Below are 18,014 nucleotides of genomic sequence, written 5' to 3' on the forward strand. Positions count from 1 at the left end.
TATTATTATAACCCTGATCACACCTACCCGGAAGAGAGTCCTATTGAATTCAACGAGGCTTACTCCCAGGTGTGTGGGGACTGCAGTTTTAGGCTGCGATCCTACACACTTGGGCGCGAGCCGGACTGAATTCATGGACTACTCCTGAGTAGACAGGGCTGGGGTTGCCTGCGCGCAGCCCTTTGCTTTCTCCCCTGGGGAAGAAAAGAAAAGGGTAGGGGGCGGTTCCCAAACGAGCGCGCGCGCCAGGCTGCATTTATGAGGGAAGGAAAGAGGGCGGCTTTGCTTGGGCGCAGGAAGGAGGCCTGGTCGCAGAGTCCCCGCCTCTCTGCCTTTCTCCTGGCCGGGAAGGAAGGAAGGGGCGGGAACCCGGAGGTTGCCGCTTGCGCCGGCGCTGCCGCCTTTCGGTGCAGGCGGGCTGGGCGCTCCGCATTCGCCAAGCGCGCGCGTGTGTGTCGGGTTTGCCATGGTGCTGTTGCGCCGCGTGGCGCTGCCTCTGCTGCTGGCGCTGGCGGCGGTGGGGTGCCCGCGGGTGGCCTGGTCCCTGGTGTGGTACACGGCCTGGGTGACCACCATGTACACCGACCCCGGCACCAACCGCACGGTGCAGGAGAGTACCGAGAGCGGCCGCTACGGCGACGGCTCGCCCAAGGACAACGCGCAAGGCCTGGTCGGCATCCCCCGCGGCGGCGGAGGGGGGAGCGGCCGCCACATGGAAGGCTGCGCGCCGGGGATCGACTACGAGATCCCCAGGCCGCCCGGAGGAGCGCACGCCGCGGGGACGCCTCCGTCGTGGATCGCTCTGGTGGCGCACGGGGGCTGCAGCTTGAAGGACAAAATCGCCAACGCCGTGAGGAAGCGGGCGGCTGCCGTGGTGATCTACAACGAGCCCAGGTTCGGCAACTCCACCCTGACCATGTCCTATAATTACGGTGAGTGATGGTGAAAGGGAAGAAGAGTTTGGGAAGTGGCAACTCCGGTAAGTGGAGGGACCTTTGGGGTTTGGCGCAACATCACATCAGAAGTGGAACAAGGCTGCAGAAAACTTCACTGGAAGCAAGTGCCGTTGGAACTTAGGGCTGGTGTGGTGTGTCTTGCCGTGTGGCAGGCAGCGCCACAGGCTGTGTGCGCAGGTGACAGATGCTGCTTTTGAGTCCCATGTGAAAGCACACACTCCTCTGGCCCAGTCTGCCCAGTTTGTATTGTGCTTGTTTTCAGAGAACATCTTCAAAAAGTTCTCCTCCCCCACCTGTAGGGATGGTCTGTTTTACTGCCTTTTTTTGTGTAGGCAAGGCCTTAGTTTGGACCAAGCATCCCTCACATATATGGCTGAACATGTGGAGCAGCAAAAGTTGACTTGAGTAAGAACGAATTAGCCCTGTTGCATCAAACCAAAGGCAGCCCAGCACCTTGGTTTGTGTTCATTTGTTTCTTTTCTATCCTTTTCTTTCCTCCAAGAAGCTCAAGGTGGAATGATTGCCCCCCCCCTTTATTTTGTCTTTAACATTTCCCTGTGATGTAGGTTTTGGTGATACAGTGACTGGCCCAAGATCTACCGTGTTTCTCATATTATAAGACATGTCTTATATTTATTTTTTCCTCAAAAAAAACCACTATGGCTTATTTTCAAGGGATGTCTTATTTTTTTCCTCCTCCTCCTGCCACGGCTGGCATTGCTGCTGCGCCTATCACTATGTCTTATTTTCGGGGTATGGCTTATATTCCTTGAATGCTTAAAATCCTGCTATGGCTTATTTTATGGGTATGTCTTAAAATATGAGAAACAGGGTACCAGTGAGGTTTAAAGGGTGGGGATGTGGACCTGGTCCTCTCATCATGCTCCTCACAGTGCCACACAGTTGTCCACTGAATGACTCCCAAGAAGTTCACAAATAAGGATGAAGCCTTTGCCAGTTGCTGATCTTAGCAACTGGTTTTCAGTGGCACACTGCTGTGGACATACTATATCTTTAAAGCACTTTTGAGGCACATCTCCAAAAGAATTCTGGGCACTATAGTTTTTCCTGCATAAAGTTACAATTCCCAGCAAATCTTAACCAGCTACAGTGCCCAGAATTCTTTGTGGGAGGAAAAGTCAGTGTGTACACAGTATTGCCTTTGAATATGGAAGTTCTGTGTAGCTATCGTTTCTTACAGCCATTATTCGACTTATCCACCAAAAATTTGTTTAGCATTCTTTTAAAACCACCTAAACATGAGTGTGGGCTGTTGCTGCATCTTGTGACAAAGAATCCCATAAATTAATTACGCACTGTGTGAAGAAATACTTCCTTTTGTCTGTCCTGAATCCAGGTCCTTGTTATTGTGCAAGAATAAAAAAAATATTTCTGTACACTGTGCATAATTCCCCACCCCACCCCCATTAACTTCTTAGCATGGAAATGGAAGCCTTAAAAGCCTCAAACTAGAAAGTACTTTACTACTGAGCTACATAATCAGGAGTGCATATTGTGAACCACCCTGAGACCTCCAGGTATAGGACAGTATTCAAATAATAATAATAATAATAATAATAATAATAATAATACTGCTTGGCAGTGAACCAAGAGGAGCAATGGAAGCTGTGCAAAAGTTACGCCAGGTTTAAGGGAAGGTAAACTCCTTACTCACGGATCATTTGCCAAGTCTCTGGAAATAGGAACGGGGCTGAGCTTGTGCAGCAGGTTTGTTTGGAGATGTGATTTGGTTTAGCAGGTTTGACACAGAAACAAGAGCAGCTGTGGGGAGGAGCAAGGAAATGAAGATGCTGAACAGGAGGCCTACAAAGTTGTATTGTTCCCTTTTATGACAATGTGACATAGGACTTTTCAAATACAGTGGTACCTCAGTTTACGAACTTAATCCGTTCCGGAAGTCCGTTCTTAAACCAAAACTGTTCTTGAACCGAGGTGTGCTTTCCCTAATGAGACCTCCCGCCACCGGTGCCCTTCCACTGTTCTGATTCCATTCCTAGACCGAGGTAAAGTTCGCAAACCGGGACAATACTTCCGGTTTTGCAGAGTTCATAAACCGAATCGTTCTTAAACAGGACTGTTCTTAAACCGTAGCTGAAAGAGAAAATGGTCAGTGCGTCTGTATAAAACACTGAATAAACAGAAAGGCAAGTTGTTTGGACCTATTTAGTTCAAAACACAGTAGCTTCCTGGATCCACATCCTGTATGCCTGTTACCTGTTTGCAAGTTCCTCTAAATATTTTTTTGGCTTTGTAGCTTGTGCAATTATACAAGAGGAGCAGGAAAGAAGCCTTAGCAGGCAGATACTATGTGCGCTTTTATAGGACACAGCATTCCATCAGCATTCAGAAATAAATGTTCTGTACTCAAAACGACCTGCATAAAGATGCTGAGCATGATTTTATAACTAACATTTTTTTTGTGAGGACAAGTATAAAACCTCTTCTTGGGTGCATTTTGGTGTAATGGAGTGGAAAGTACCATATGAAGTGATTGCAAGAATCGTTTGGGGAAAACAGCCTCAAGGAGACTGCATATGTATGATTCATCGCAGCAATATTTCAGGTTTCCTAAGCATTTTAAAAACTCTGTGGCTTGTTGAAAGCAAGACATAATGGAGCCAGATTGCATGAGCAGATGGGGGCATCACGTACGATAGAAGCCTGGTAACATACAAGTGCACTTTTGATCCATATTGGGTTGAAGGAGGACACAGGAAAACCAGCTTGGGTGCCATTCAGAAAATATAGAAAATGACACAGCAATAATAGAATAAAAACACAACAAACAAAGCCAAGGACAGCTGAGTTAAAACATTAAATATAAGATCAAGCACCAAGAGAAGTAAGAAAATGTTTTCACTTCCAGTCTAAAAGTTATGGGGCAGTATAGCATTCCTAGTGGGGATTTCATAGCCAAGGTGCTTGCCCTGATCTGTATTATTCCCAAGTGAAATTTTGATGGTAGGCTGACATATAACAGGGCTTTCAAAGATTATCGGCCACGGGCAGATCTCTATGGGAGGAGGTGGTCCAGATTCTGGTAATGTGGCTCTAAGGGATGCGGGTGGCGCTGTAGTCCAAACCACTGAGCCTCTTGGGCTTGCCGATCGGAAGGTTGGTGGTTCAAATCCCCGTGACGGGGTGAGCTCCTGTTGCTCTGTCTCAGCTCCTGCCAACCTAGCAGTTCAAAAGCACACCAGTGTCAGTAGATAAATCTGTACCTCTGCAGTGGGAAGGTAAACGGCATTTCCGTGCGCACTGGCACTTTTCACGGTCCTCCGTGCACCAGTAGCAGTTTAGTCATGCTGGCCACATGCCCCGGAAAACTGTCTGTAGACAAATGCCGGCTACCTCGGCCTGAAAGCGTCGCAACCCCATAGTCGCCTTTGACTGGACTTAACTGTCCAGGGGTCCTTTACCTTTACCAATGCGGCTCTAAGCAGTTTGTGTACTAGTCGCCAGCACTTTGAATTGGACCCAGAAGCAAAACTGGAGACTATGTCTACACATTGATTGTTTCCCATGGCCTTTTTGTGTGGGACCTCTTCTTCTGTCCTGGCTTTTGTGGGGTGGGGGAATTGCCCGTGGTTGGTTGATGGCTAGCTTGTAGCCCTGAGGCCAGAGTTTCATGAGCAGAGAAGTACAGTATTAAGTTCTCTTCCCCAAGCCCCGAATGCTACATATATGGAAATTAGAGATGAGGAAGGCTGATAAATGGAGGACCTGGTTGAAGGAAGCGGTGGTTGAATCATGCATGGCCTGTTTCTTCTTTGATTAAAAACAAACATGTAGCATCTCTGGATTGCAACATTTGAGCAGCTATGATTGACATCCTGATAACTTAAGAGGCCAGGATACAAAACTGCTTCTTAAAACTAGGTCAGTGGAACTGTTTATATGCACTATATATTTTTCTTTTCTCGAACGCAGCCCTTCTCTGTGTTGTGAAATTAGTTATTGCAGCTGCAATGTCTGCAGTCACTTTAAGTCAGTGTGGAAGCATTTGCAAAATCAGAATATTGTCAGTTACGAACTTAATGTGGAGGAGGGATGTTTTTCTTATTGGCTTACTTATAGCAAAACAATGCTGTGATCTTATTCCTTCTCTTCTTGGTTTTAAGCATACATATAGGAAGCACAGTTAAAGTTGAGCCCAAGTGCATGCTATTTAAAGTTTGGGAACAGGTGGGTGGCAAGTAAACATAGTTACATTGCAGGTCTATTCACCATCATTCATTGTATTTATATTTTCAAAACTACCGGTAATCTTAATCTCAAGCTAAATTTATGCATGACATGGCCTCTCATCCTTATGTGTAATCTTGCTTGGGCTGTCGGGTATGGCAATCTCAAGAAGCCAATAATCCCAAACAACAAAGGTTTAGTAGAGAGGAAAACTCAAATATCAAGACACTCTTACGGTCCAAATGTGTCTTGATTGCAGATTTATAAACCATTTCACAACAAGAAGTTACCAAAGTGGCATAGAATGAAATAAGATGAAATACAAAATATTACAAACAGAAGACCATACCCTCCCCCTGCCAAAAAAACAACAACCCCATATTGGCATGTGGGAATCTTGGTAGCCCTCAAATAGGAGGAGGACATGTCAGGAGATGAACGTCACAGAATGTATAGAGTGAAAAGATTCCTGTATTCTAAGGTTTTACTATAATTTAAGACTGTTTTCTCGATTATAAGGGTGTTTTAGCCGGTGAAGAATGACGCAATGAGACAGGATGATTTTCCCAGGAAGGCGACCTTGATCCTTTAGCGCTTCCTTTTATTGACAGTTCTACTTGACAGCTAATGATTAACCCCTTAGCACATCTTTTAGCCAATGGTGGTAACGGGTCCATACAAGGTGGTGTTCCTGTGCACGTCACTTCCAGGCAACACCCTGAAACTCCCCCAAATGACCACCATTACCTACGAGCTGTTTCTCATGCACTTTGTTCATGCTCCTAGCACATGTCACTCTCCAAACACCCCCTCCCTGTATCCCATTGTTTTCCCCAACTTCTCCTGACCCATCTGGCTCATCCCGTTCTATCTAGTTCTGTCTAGATCTAGCATGTTTCTCCTAGTACTGCCATGACCTGTTGCCTGCAATGCCTCCCAACGTGTCCTGCTACACGTGTTTTCCTTTCTGACATAGCTGGTTTGCCGTGCTTTTCCTTCTACCTTAGAGGATCGACGTGGTGTGCCAGCGCCGATCCAATTATGATCCCTACATAAGGGGGAGAGCATGGCAGTTGTAAGACTTGGTCTTGCATCATATCCAACAACATGCTGGTGGGATCTTGAAGGAAAAACTACAGCAAAATTACTTCTTGTGTACTTAACTTTATGTAAGGTTGCCTGGATTTCATACAGAGAATAAAAAAGTTGCGCAAGAGCCCACATGACTCCTGCTTTTCTTTCCCCTCGACAGGTACTGGCAATGCAGTTGTAATCATGGTTGGATATCCCAAAGGGATGGAGATCTTGGAACTGGTGCAAAGAGGGATACCAGTGAGGATGTCTATTGGTGTTGGCAAGCAACACGTGCAAGAATATATCAGTGGACAGTCTGTTGTATTTGTATCAATTGCATTTATCACCATGATGATCATATCGTTGGCATGGCTTATATTTTTTTACATACAGCGCTTCCTCTATAGTGGATCGCATTTTAGGAACCAGGTAATTACATGGGTGATTTTTCTTCTTCAGTTTCTTTAGTGAAAAACGTTTGCTTGTAATTAGGGCTCTGAATCCTGTACTTGGTATAGAGAGAAGCACTGTTGCAATGGTTATGATTTGAGTCTTTCCTTCATGTGCATCTTGCACATTTACCAATATCCTGTGCACGTTCCCATTTCGTGTGTTAACACTGGGCCAGCATAGGTGCTTTTGTGCCTTTCAGTTAAAGGAACCCTTAGATCTTAGATAAGTGGAGTTGTTAGATTACTCAGCGTCTCAGGTGGTTTCCCATATAATCTCATTTAAATATGCACTACTGATTGAATTGGTTGTGTGTGTGGTTTGTTTTTTTAGGGCCATAGAGAAGAAACCATAAAAGCAATTGGCCAGCTTCCACTGCATATTGTAAAGCATGAAGATAAGGTAATGTAAACGGACTAATGTAGATGGAAATGTCTTTCATTAGCACAGTTTCTTTAAAATGAAATGAAAGATAGCTTGGTCAGAAGAGCATGAGACTCTTATTCTCAGGGCCATAGGTTTGAGCCCCACATTGGGCAGAATATTCCTGCTTTTCAGGGGGTTGGACTAAATGACCCCCGCGGTCCCTTCCAACTCCTCAATTCTGTGATACTATGAACTTCCATTGCCTGGTTAAATACACAGGTAGGTGTATGTAGAATCTGATTGGTTGCTCCACACACCCAAGGGAACTTCATCAATAGCAGCTTGTCATGACACATGGTAAGCTGCTTCTGAAACCAATGAGCTTTAAAAAAAAAAGTCTGTGATATGGCAAAAACAGAACAACAATAATAGAACAAGCATTCCAGAATGCAAACCCAAGGTCTTAGGAATGCCAAAAGTATCTTTAAAAAACAAAACAAAACCATGCTGTTTCTGAGAAAGGGAGTTTCATGTTCTTGTTTGCTCTAAAACCCTAGGTCACGAGTCTATAATTTGTTCAGTGCACCACATAATTGTACAAGAAGACACACAAGTACAAAATTATACACAATTGTTCTTAGTTATGGCAACTGCTCTGAATTTCTGGCACTAATAATATCAGTTGGACTTTGCAATAAGTACATTTGTGAAGATGATCTAACTGATACCAAATGCTAATATGACTGAGCCACGCCTGGATACTTCCTACAGCAGAGTATTCATAATTACCCAAACAGAGTTAATAGGTTTCTCTGGGCAGAGTCAATAGCAGCAAAAGTCTTGCTGTTGCTACTTGGCCGAGTTAAACCATTTTATAGCTATGTATTTTAGCATCAAGTGTCCTGATCATCACGTGAACCGTATATGAGTGGCTTAAGAGATTGCGTAAGATAAATGCAGATATATATAGATATATATAGATATATGTAGATATATATATATAATAGCTAAATTGGCCAAATCTGCTTCTGCCAAGCAACATATATTGGTTGTGGCTGAACTTTATATTCCAGCATTCTGAATAATTCGGTTTACTTGATTTCTGCTCCTGACTTAGAAACTACAAATATTCTAACATAATTCTCACTCTATTTGAGTACCAATGGGAATTTCAGGTAAGACCTGTATGGAATGCCCCCTGTAGCTTGCTGTACTTCCACTTGGCTTGAAATTGATCAGCTCACTACTTTCCAGCCAATTTTGTAATCTGTTATGGTATTTCAACATTTAGATTTTGAGTTGGCCGCTTTGCAGATGACAAGATATTTGCTGTCCATTCTTAACATGGTATTTCAGATTAAGTTAGTCTTTTGTATCATTTGTGTGCTCTGTAACTTTGCATTTCTTTAAAAATTCTTGTCCTGCTATCTGAAGCACTTCCCTGCAGTTAATTCCCTGAAGAATTAACTGCAGAAGACTTATAGTACCTGCATAGCTGCCAAGTTTTCCCTTTTCTCGTGAGGAGGCCTATTCAGCATAAGGGAAAATCCCTTAAAATAAGGGATAACTTGGCAGCTATGAGTACCTGTATTTTACAAAGTTGTGCAAGGCTTAACTTCAACATCAACTATACTTTTGTTCTTCTACAGGGCTTGAATGTCGATGCTGAAAATTGTGCTGTATGCATTGAAAACTATAAACCAAAGGATATCGTTCGAATCCTGCCTTGCAAGTAAGCTTATTAAAATTTGCTATCATTGCTTGGGAACTATTTAACAAAACTCATTTAAAAAATCGAGTCCCCAGTGTTTTTCAGATTGGAGAAAGATTAGTGCACAGTAGCTTTTTGATTTACAATGCTGGAGATAGGGAGGCATTCGTTCAGTTCTTCCAACTTCTGTGCCCTAAAAACAGGGATGAGGAACTTGTGGCTGTTGGACTGCTTCCTGTCAAGTTGTCCAGAGTGGGTTCCATGAAGTGGGTGCCACCACGTTGAAATGCCCTGTTACGAGTAGATTGTCAAAACCAACCTCAGGGCATGTGCTGCCAGCAGAAGGGTCTTTCCCAGTTTGGGGGCTGAATAGGGCACTATGGGAGATGGCAGCTTCTCAAATTACCAGGTCCTAAGTTTATGGGACGCAGGTGGCGCTGTGGGTTAAACCACAGAGCCTAGGGCTTGCCAATCAGAAGGCCGGTGGTTCGAATCCCCGCAACGGGAGGAGCTCCCGTTGCTCAGTCCCAGCTCCTGCCAACCTAGCAGTTCGAAAGCACGTCAAAGTACAAGTAGATAAATAGGTACCGCTACAGCGGGAAGGTAAACGGCATTTCCGTGTGCTGCTTTGGTTCGCCAGAAGCGGCTTAGTCATGCTGGGCACATGACCTGGAAGCTGTACACCGGCTCCCTCGGCCAATAACGCGAGATGAGCATCGCAACCCCAGAGTCGGTCAGGGGTCCCTTTACCTTAAGTTTTTAAGGGATATATCTCTCTATCAATATCTATCTTGATTTGCTACCAAATTAGCAGCCAGAGCAGATCCTTCAAAGGGGGGCATTATACGGTGATGATACAGGGCCTCATCCAGCCACTGAGCCACAGCATTCTGTGCTAGCTGAAATTTCCAGACCATCCCCCAGGCGCAGCCCCATACAGTCATTCAGTGGTCCGTGTGCCGCTGTTTACTACAGATTTAATTTCTGCAGGAGTTTGAATTGCATAGTTACCCTGGATCTTGTAAAGGTAGGGATTGTTTTCGGCCTGCTCAGCAAACGCTGCAATGCTGCCTTATCAAAGTTTTGCTTTAGATAAGCTTTTTGTTCCTTTAATTTTGCCAAATTTCATTCCATGAAAGAACAGTCCTTATATTTGATTTCAAAACTGTGATGTTTCTTCAGGCACGTCTTTCACAGGCATTGCCTCGATCCCTGGCTGCTGGAACACAGAACGTGTCCAATGTGCAAACTAGATGTCATCAAAGCTCTCGGATATTGGGTAGGTTGGAAATGTGTAACTAAATCTGTAAGAAAGCTCTAGGCATCCTGTTTGGGGCCACGTGATACCTGCGCCAGCCAAGCATCCAGCCAGCCACGGTATATTACTTTTTGCAGGGAGGAGCCCAAGCTGGTTTTACCTAGAGAAGGTGCCTGGGGTGGGCTGTCGTTATGGTGAATTCCATTCTGCATAATCAGAAGCTGGAAATATGTCTCATTAAACTTCACCGGTGAAAACTAGGTACATGTTGATGAAACTAGCAAGAACAACCAAACCAAGATCAAAACTCAATACTGCTGACTGCAAAGTACCAGCTTTCCTCCCCCTGCCCCCGTCATATGTTTTCCTTGTGTAGGACCAAGCCTTTTTAGAAAGACTCAGGCTCCTTCTTGTCCCGGTGGCTCATTTCCTAAATCACTGTAGTTTGGCAGACTTTCAGCTCCTCGGTGAGAAGACTCATTGAGTTTGGTCCACCGCGCTACCATCTGTTCCAGCCATCCAGGATGTGAGCCTGAGTTTTGTAGCAGAATCCACATTTGTTCTGAAGAGGTCTTCAGGCTCATTCCGTAGCATCTCATTCAGTAGGCCTGGGGAAGTTTTTTCTCCCTGATTGATAACCCTGGGAAGTTTCACCAGCCTGGGTATCTGAAATGGAATGTGTGTGTTGTGATTGCTGAGCTTGGCTCGGCTCAGTTGCTAATTTCATATATGTCCCCTGAAAACGGATGTGTTTCTATAAATGAGTGGCTGCCACTGTTGAGATGTGTATGAAGCTGCATTTATTTGGCGAAGCAGTTTTGCGGATTTCAGAATTAAGTGTGGGGGCGGTCATACCTACGGTGTGCCAACATGTGGGGTGGGAGAGCAGTTTGACCTCACCCCCAAAGGCACACGCCCCGATTTTCTCCCGAGACAGGCAAATACCAACCGAAATACCTGTGTTGTGCCCCATCCTGCCTCCTGGCTATGAAAGGAGTTGGGAAATTGGCTTATAAGTTTTGGTTTAAAAGAATGTGTGTGTTCCTGGTACATTAGCTTGACCTCTTTTCCCTTCTCCCCCACCCCTTTTCAATAACAGTCTTGCTGGTTAACACTTCTCCCCCCCCCCCTTTCAACTTCAAAGGGAGGGCCTACAGATGAACAAGAAGTTGCAATGCCTGAATCAACAAGTGGCAGCATATTGGCCGAGAGCTGGAGTATTGCTGTGCCAGAAGAGAACAGAAATGAAACAAGTGACTTATCAGCATCTTCTGCTAACGGATCTGCATTAAGTAGTAACGGTTTAAAAGAGGATGCAGGTGAAAGAACAGCCTTACTTGGTATGTAACCTTATGTCATGTTTCTTTTTTTTGTAGGAACTGAAATCCTAGAAACCAGATGTCAGATTCAGCATCTCAGTTGAACTGTGGATATACTTAAAAACCTTGATTTATCTCACTCAGCTGGGCAAATCAAAGGAGGTTCCCATGCCTTTTTTTTTTGTAAATCAGAGCACTAATCCCAAACTCTTTTGCATACTTTATGAAGGTTTTTGCTGTGGTCATTCTGCAGGAAGAGCATAACACAATTGTAAACATGGGTCAACAGAAATGATACTAAAGGGGGGGGGTATATGTTTCACTCTTTGAGGACAGAAACTCAAGCTGAACTGGGATGAGGAGAGGCTGACTTGAAAGAACAATATGTTCTTCTAGGAAACTGCCCATAACCCTGAATAGTGTTTGTTTATTGTGAGAATAAATGTTTTGGGAAAAATTAATTTGCCTTCAAGACTAAACCATGATGCTTTTGTTAACGCAAATTGTTTTTAGCTTAGATGACTTGGTTCCCAATTAAATGATGCACCTTAGGCATGTGTTATAATTTCTATAATATAGGCAGTGGAACTCAAAGAGTATTAAACATGTTATGTATTTTCTAGAAACGGATGGCAGAGATAATCGACATGAAGAACACCTGTCTATTGGAAACACTGTATGAAAGCTTGACAGCTTGAACTGGGAGAGAAATGTCTATTTTGTTTTGTTTAAATGCTGTGGACTTGTGATCTAGCTTAAATGTGTTACTTTTCTAATTCATGTTTCAAAAGGGCTAATAACTAGAGGCTTTGCTTTGTAAGAAGAGTAATACCTGATACAAAATGCAATAACTCTAGTATGAGTTCCTTCTTTTGACCAAAAATGAGAGTTGATAAATGAGACAAATTTATGAGCTTGGGAGGGTTGGTGAGAACCAGAAGGAAAAAAATATCTGTTGCTACTTAGAAAACTGGCCTATTTTAAAAAAAAAGCTCGTTTGGCACTTGTTGAGATTGCTGCTCTTTTTCCATGGAGATTTCCCTTTGCAACTTCTTTTGTAAGAAACAGGTTCTCTTTCTTTGCTTGGTTTCCTCGCCCCTTGGTTTGTAGAGACACAAATCGAGTTAAGGAAGGAAGCTCCCAAGTGAAAACTCCCCCTGGAAAAAGAGTAACAAGTTCAGAAGTAATCTCTGTGCTAGAACAGCTATCGCAAGATCAATACTAGGAGTACAAATTGCACAGGTTAACAGATAGATGTCGGTGATTTATGATAAATGTACATATAGCACATATGCAACACTGAGGTTTACTTTTTTAAAACTGTTTTGAGTGCATAGTATGGACCTGCAAAGTATTCCAATAGTTGTGAGAATTTCTGCCGCGTGCTTGCCGAAAAACCTGATGACTTTTTCATTTGCCTGTTAGGTCAATAACTTTAAGTTGTGCCACACAGTTATTGTAGCTGGCAGGCAACCTATTAGTGCCTCGGGCAATGCAAACAAGCTACCTTTGACTGTGAAACACAGTGGTGCAGCAGTCGTTCATGTTGCGCATGGAGAGTAATTTAACTTAAACTCTTCTCCACTCTTTCTCTTCACTGTTGTTGTTTTTTTGGAAGGTGTTTTTGGATTTTTCTCTACCGTAATTCAGTCCTGAGATGTTCGTAAAGTTGTTCGTAAATTGTTTCTGTTATGCAAAGGATTGTTAGAGGTTTGCACAATATAGTTACTGGTTTTTTTACTGTGCTGAATTAGCAGTATTGTGCCTTAGAGTAGTTGAAAAGCACTAAGCCTGAAGTGTATAAAATAGATACCACTGCACTGTTTAATTTTTACCTCTGCTTCAGGTAAATATATATACAATAAGCTCTAGAGGAAAATGGTGAATTGTGTATTTATAGTTCTCTTAAGCATTGGATGAACATTTAAGAATTCTAATAGTTATAAATGAATGTACGGAATTATACCGCCAAGTCTGTAAGAAACGTTTTACACTGTGTTTAAACTTAGATATTTGGTAAGGTGCTTTTTAAAATATGCAACCTAGTACTTAAATTGGATCAGTATTTAATTTCAGTGTTTTCAAGTTTGGGGAAGAGGAATTCAAACATGGGTGGGGGCAGATGCAGGAAGAAACAGGGTGAAGATTCTGATAGAAATCCTACCAAAATATTATGGGGACCTTGCCACCTTCTCTGATGAGAGTAACCCAGCCATATGTCATGGATTAAAATTGGCCTCTGCAAGACCTGCCTGCATCTTACAGCCAGCACTTAATGGAGTGGACCATGCCATGACTACTCCCTGCGTCTTCAATCAATCAATCAATCAAAACCTTTATTGGCATCATTTACAAACATTTAAAATAAATAGTCCAGTACGATCACATCACCAACCCATCAGTAAAGTCACTTGCCAAAAGGGAGGAGAGGCCAGCAATCTATTTTACCTCTGTGGGTCTCCCACAGGGGCAGGATCCTGTAATGTACTTCGGCGGCAAAAGATCAAATTGAGGAACTCAGCTACAGTCCTGGTACGCTCCTGGTCTCTCCCCTGTAATAGGAAGCGTGTAACCTGTATCTCCGGTTTCCAGTTTGGAATACATAGTTGGTCCAAGTATTGCTGGTGGATATCAGCATACATTTTGCATTCAAGGACCATGCGAGCCAGAGTTTCAACTGGGGGCCCTCAATATTGATGCTGCTTTCAAAAAGGAACTGCCTTTGAACTATTCAGCCACTCATCTTTCCCTACATCCTTAGCACAAAACAGATGTGATACTTGGTTAGTTGTTTTCAGCACATCACAACTCTGGCTTAGCATCAAGGAAAAGGCAGGACGTTGTTTTTTGTGTGCCTTGAAAGTCTCCAGATCCTTCCTAACATTTACAGTGCAGCACCTGCTTGGAGAAAGCAGTATGGTGAGTACCAACTTCATTTCCCCCCTGTAAAAAGGTCTGGGAAAGCAGCCATTAATAGTCCTATTAAAACTTAATGGAGCATGCGAACCAGAATTTTTGAGTCCACATCTAGCTGCTAGGCCTTACATGTGCTTTACCTGTCCCTCTCTGAATATAGCATCTTGGAAACTTGGCTGGAGGTAGATGTGTAGAAACATGCAGGTGGTGTCTGGTGGGAAGGGAAGAGTTTCCCATGGAAAAAGGGGATGATTTCTGTGTTATGTGCAATTTAGTTCCTATCCTAGAGCTGTTCTGTAAACCTTTTTGCTCTCCATGTCTTTATCCATCCCCACCCCAAAGCAATATTGGAGGGCAGGAAACATGGAAGCAGACTCAGTTATGCAAATTATATAGGTCAATTATATAAAGTAAATTATAAGTAAGCAAATTATATAATTTGAACACGGCAGCTGACCTTGGAGAATTAGAATTGTTTGTTTTTCTGAGATGGGCTGCCAATTGTTCAATTTCTGTATAGCTTTGTGTGCTGCTGAGGAGTGATGACAAAAAAGGCCGAATTGCAGTGCCTGCTAACAGTTCTCTCTCTAAAAGGCACGATGACAAAACTTCCTGAAGCGACCTTTTCGTCTGACCTCAGTAACTTCACACAAAGTAAAATGACAGAGCTATGTGAACCCTAAAATTAGACGGTCCCTTGCCTGCAAATGGTCAAAACTGCCTAAGTACGGATAGATGCTGCATTCAGATGTATCTGCAACTGACCTTGTGCTTCTACATTCCCTCCTTCCCTTTCACTAAATGGGAGAAGTCTGAAGTCAGCAAGCCAACAATGAAACATGGTTTCGGGGTTTTAGTTTAGGGAAACCCAATAATGAAAACTAACAAATCTTCCCTCCTTGCATGTGGGATGGTGCCATTATATTTGAGCAGCATCTTTAGGCCTACAACTGATTGAAGCCAAGGATTAGCCTGCCTTGACTAATGTTCTAAAATACCCCTGCCTAGGCACTCTTTGTAGGCATCTCTTCCTAGAGCAATTCCTTAATTGTCGCTGGCAATATACTACTTTAAGACAAGGGTGGGGAGAACCTGTGACCTTCCAAAAGGTGCTGGATTCCAACTTCTATCAGTCCCCGCTTGCATGACAGATGGCCAGAGGTTAGAACAGTGGACTTAGCTGTGTTAAATTCCTTTCTTGCAGTGTATTGGTGGTAGTGGTGACGGGAAACATCCTCGAATAGGATGGGCTTCCAACTTGCTCCTAATCTCCAGGCTATGCAAACCAAACTTGAAACTGCCATCTTGTGTGAGAGAGTCTCTCACAGGTGCATGTCAGAAGCAAGCAGGACCTGAATGCCATTGATTCCCAGCAAAAAGGGAGTTCAGAGGCATACTACCTCCATTGGTGGAGGCAGACAATAGCCCTTGTGGCCTGTAGCCATTGATAGCATTGTTGGGAGTTGTAGTCCTGGAACATTTTGATGGGCAACAGGTTTCCCTGTCCCCTTCTTCAGGTACTGAGTTGAAAAACCTTGTAGCTTGTTCTGTGAATGGAAGAGGTCTGTGATCTAGCAGAGGTTCCTACTAGCAGAAGTTGAGGAAGTGATTTCCCCCTCTTTCTTGCAAAATTTTCAGGGAGCTGGGGGGGGGCGTTGAAAATCACTCATTCTCCTTTCTGTGTGTTGAGCACAGCTCCCTGGATTATAGTTTAACCCCGACTGTGGACAAACTATGGGCTTGAACAATTGTTCCTGCTAACTTGAGGTACAGAAATTGTTTCAACAACTCGTTTCTTTTCTCTTCTAGGTGTTTTTTCCCCGACAAACTCTTCTGGAACTTGCTCACACGGGGTCGGCGCTGACTGTTCTGCTACATTCTTAATTTTTATCAGTGAGACATACCTTCTTTCAACTATTTTAAGGCAGAAAGATTCCATGTGTGGTCTGAAAAAGATTGCCTTGCCTGCAGGTGTTTTCTCATGTGACGGACATGGACATTTTGTATATAGGGCACTGGGTTTAATTTAAAACGTGTGTGTGAAAATGCACCTTAAAAAAAGGCTTGAAGTACAGTAGTAGGTAAACTGCCTTAAACCAAAATAAGCCAGTTGGAAATAACGTGAGCTGACTTTGCTCCTTTTGAATGTCCAGTTTTTTAAGACAGTTGGCAGCAAAAGAAACCAGACATGTTTCTGACTGGCCCTGTTTCAAGTGGGCCCTTCTGGTATAGTGGTGTCCTGTCAGCTGAAAAGGCCTGTGTGTCCATTTATTGGAACGTAGTTTAATATTAATCCTGAACAGAAAGCTACTGATAACAGCTTGACTTGTTGCTGTACAAAACTCTGCACAAACGGTGTAACTTTTTAGAATACTTCTATTGCGGAGGGTTGCTGTTACAGACTAAAATTGAGCATGGCACCCTTCGTTACCAAAAATCTTGCCAGGGTACAATGTGCTTAATCCCTTTTTTGAGCTGAACATTCTAATGGTGGGGTGAGGGGCACATTGAAGCTTTCGCTTGAACTGAAATAAAAATAGTAGTTCCTTCAGATGACAACAAAGGGAGGACAGGAGCAGGACAACTTAGTGAAGGAATTGCCAGCTTCCTCTCTTGTCAGCTGCTTCCTGGTAAGCATTCACTCCATCAGTTCTCCTTGAAATTTCCAATGAATAACTGGTTATCATTGTTTATTACCTCTACCACCCTAGTCGACTTTTTTGGTTCTTGTTTGGACATGTCTTTTAAGGTTGTGCACCTGAGGGCAGGGACTGTCTTCATCGATCTTTAAGCTTTGTGGGGAGCTCTTTTTGGCTAAAGAGCAGGATAAAGCAGTTCTATAAATAAATAAAAATGCAGAAAGTACTTCGCTCATTCTGTATTTGTATCATTAGCCTGTTCCCCTTCCTGATTTTTAAGCTTGCATCTAAAAGCCACTTGTAGATCAGCATTTGCCTGGTAAGTGAAATCATGAGAATTATCCCAAGCATATATGTTAAGCAGCCTCACTTCTAAATCCTTCCCTTTGCTGCTGCCAGCATAATTTCAGCTATTGAGTGTTGCAACTGGATTTTTCTAGATGAGACTGCTCAAGTTTTCCCTCTGGTCAGGAAAAAATGAACTAGAATGGCAAAGCAGACATAGGAATCCTCTGGCTCATGAATCAAACTAGGCCTTATTTTACCTAAAAGGCTTTGCCCCAAGCTGTGTCCACCTAACACCAGGTGTTAAGATGACACAGCTACAAAGGAACACATTGAATCCTTCAAATGTGCTCTCATTTTGTCCTGGGCCAAGGGGCTTGCATGCTATACCTTTAAAATTGACACCCAATGTAAGCCTTGCTGGGATTAGTTAGTGGTGGGTGCTGCCAATGCAGACGTGGACTTTGAAGTTGGCAAACTCCTTTCCTTGGGGATCTTGAGTTCAAACTCAAATTTGACATCAGGCAGGTGACAGGTGGGGCCCCCTGCCCATCTCTCAAGTCAGTCCATGGATGCCTTGTGGGAGTTGAGGGTATGCTGCAAGCCATCAGTTCAGACACTGGATGTAACTGTAAAGTCAACTTCTGAATGCTTATAATGTGACTAGTCTGTTCTTTATTAAGGTGAAGGTAATGGGACTTTTCACTTCATTGTGCTTTGGAAATGTTTACTTCTATAGATTTAAGGAGAACAAGGTACCTGGCTCAGTGAAGCACTTTGTTGCCTTGGTGGGGCTACAATGAAAGTAGCTCTCATGCCCTATTTGAGTTTACC

General features: G+C 43.5%; 1 protein-coding gene and 1 non-coding gene across 2 annotated transcripts; both read left to right on the forward strand.

Moving 5' to 3' along the window:
- Positions 1-350: 350 nt before the first annotated feature.
- Positions 351-17,125, forward strand: RNF149 (ring finger protein 149). The gene is made up of 8 exons (XM_035116613.2): positions 351-932; positions 6,415-6,665; positions 7,020-7,088; positions 8,702-8,784; positions 9,946-10,042; positions 11,166-11,361; positions 11,964-14,259; positions 16,066-17,125. The coding sequence occupies exons 1-7, from the start codon at positions 467-469 to the stop codon at positions 12,020-12,022; spliced, it is 1,221 nt and encodes a 406-aa protein (XP_034972504.1). The 5' UTR covers positions 351-466; the 3' UTR covers positions 12,023-14,259; positions 16,066-17,125.
- LOC118085831 (small nucleolar RNA SNORD89) lies at positions 14,788-14,897 on the forward strand. The gene has a single exon (XR_004692705.1). It is a non-coding gene; the product is annotated as a small nucleolar RNA SNORD89 (small nucleolar RNA).
- Positions 17,126-18,014: the final 889 nt, after the last annotated feature.

This window comes from Zootoca vivipara, chromosome 4 (assembly GCF_963506605.1).
Source record: "Zootoca vivipara chromosome 4, rZooViv1.1, whole genome shotgun sequence".
In the NCBI taxonomy this organism is placed as follows: Eukaryota; Metazoa; Chordata; class Lepidosauria; order Squamata; family Lacertidae; genus Zootoca; species Zootoca vivipara.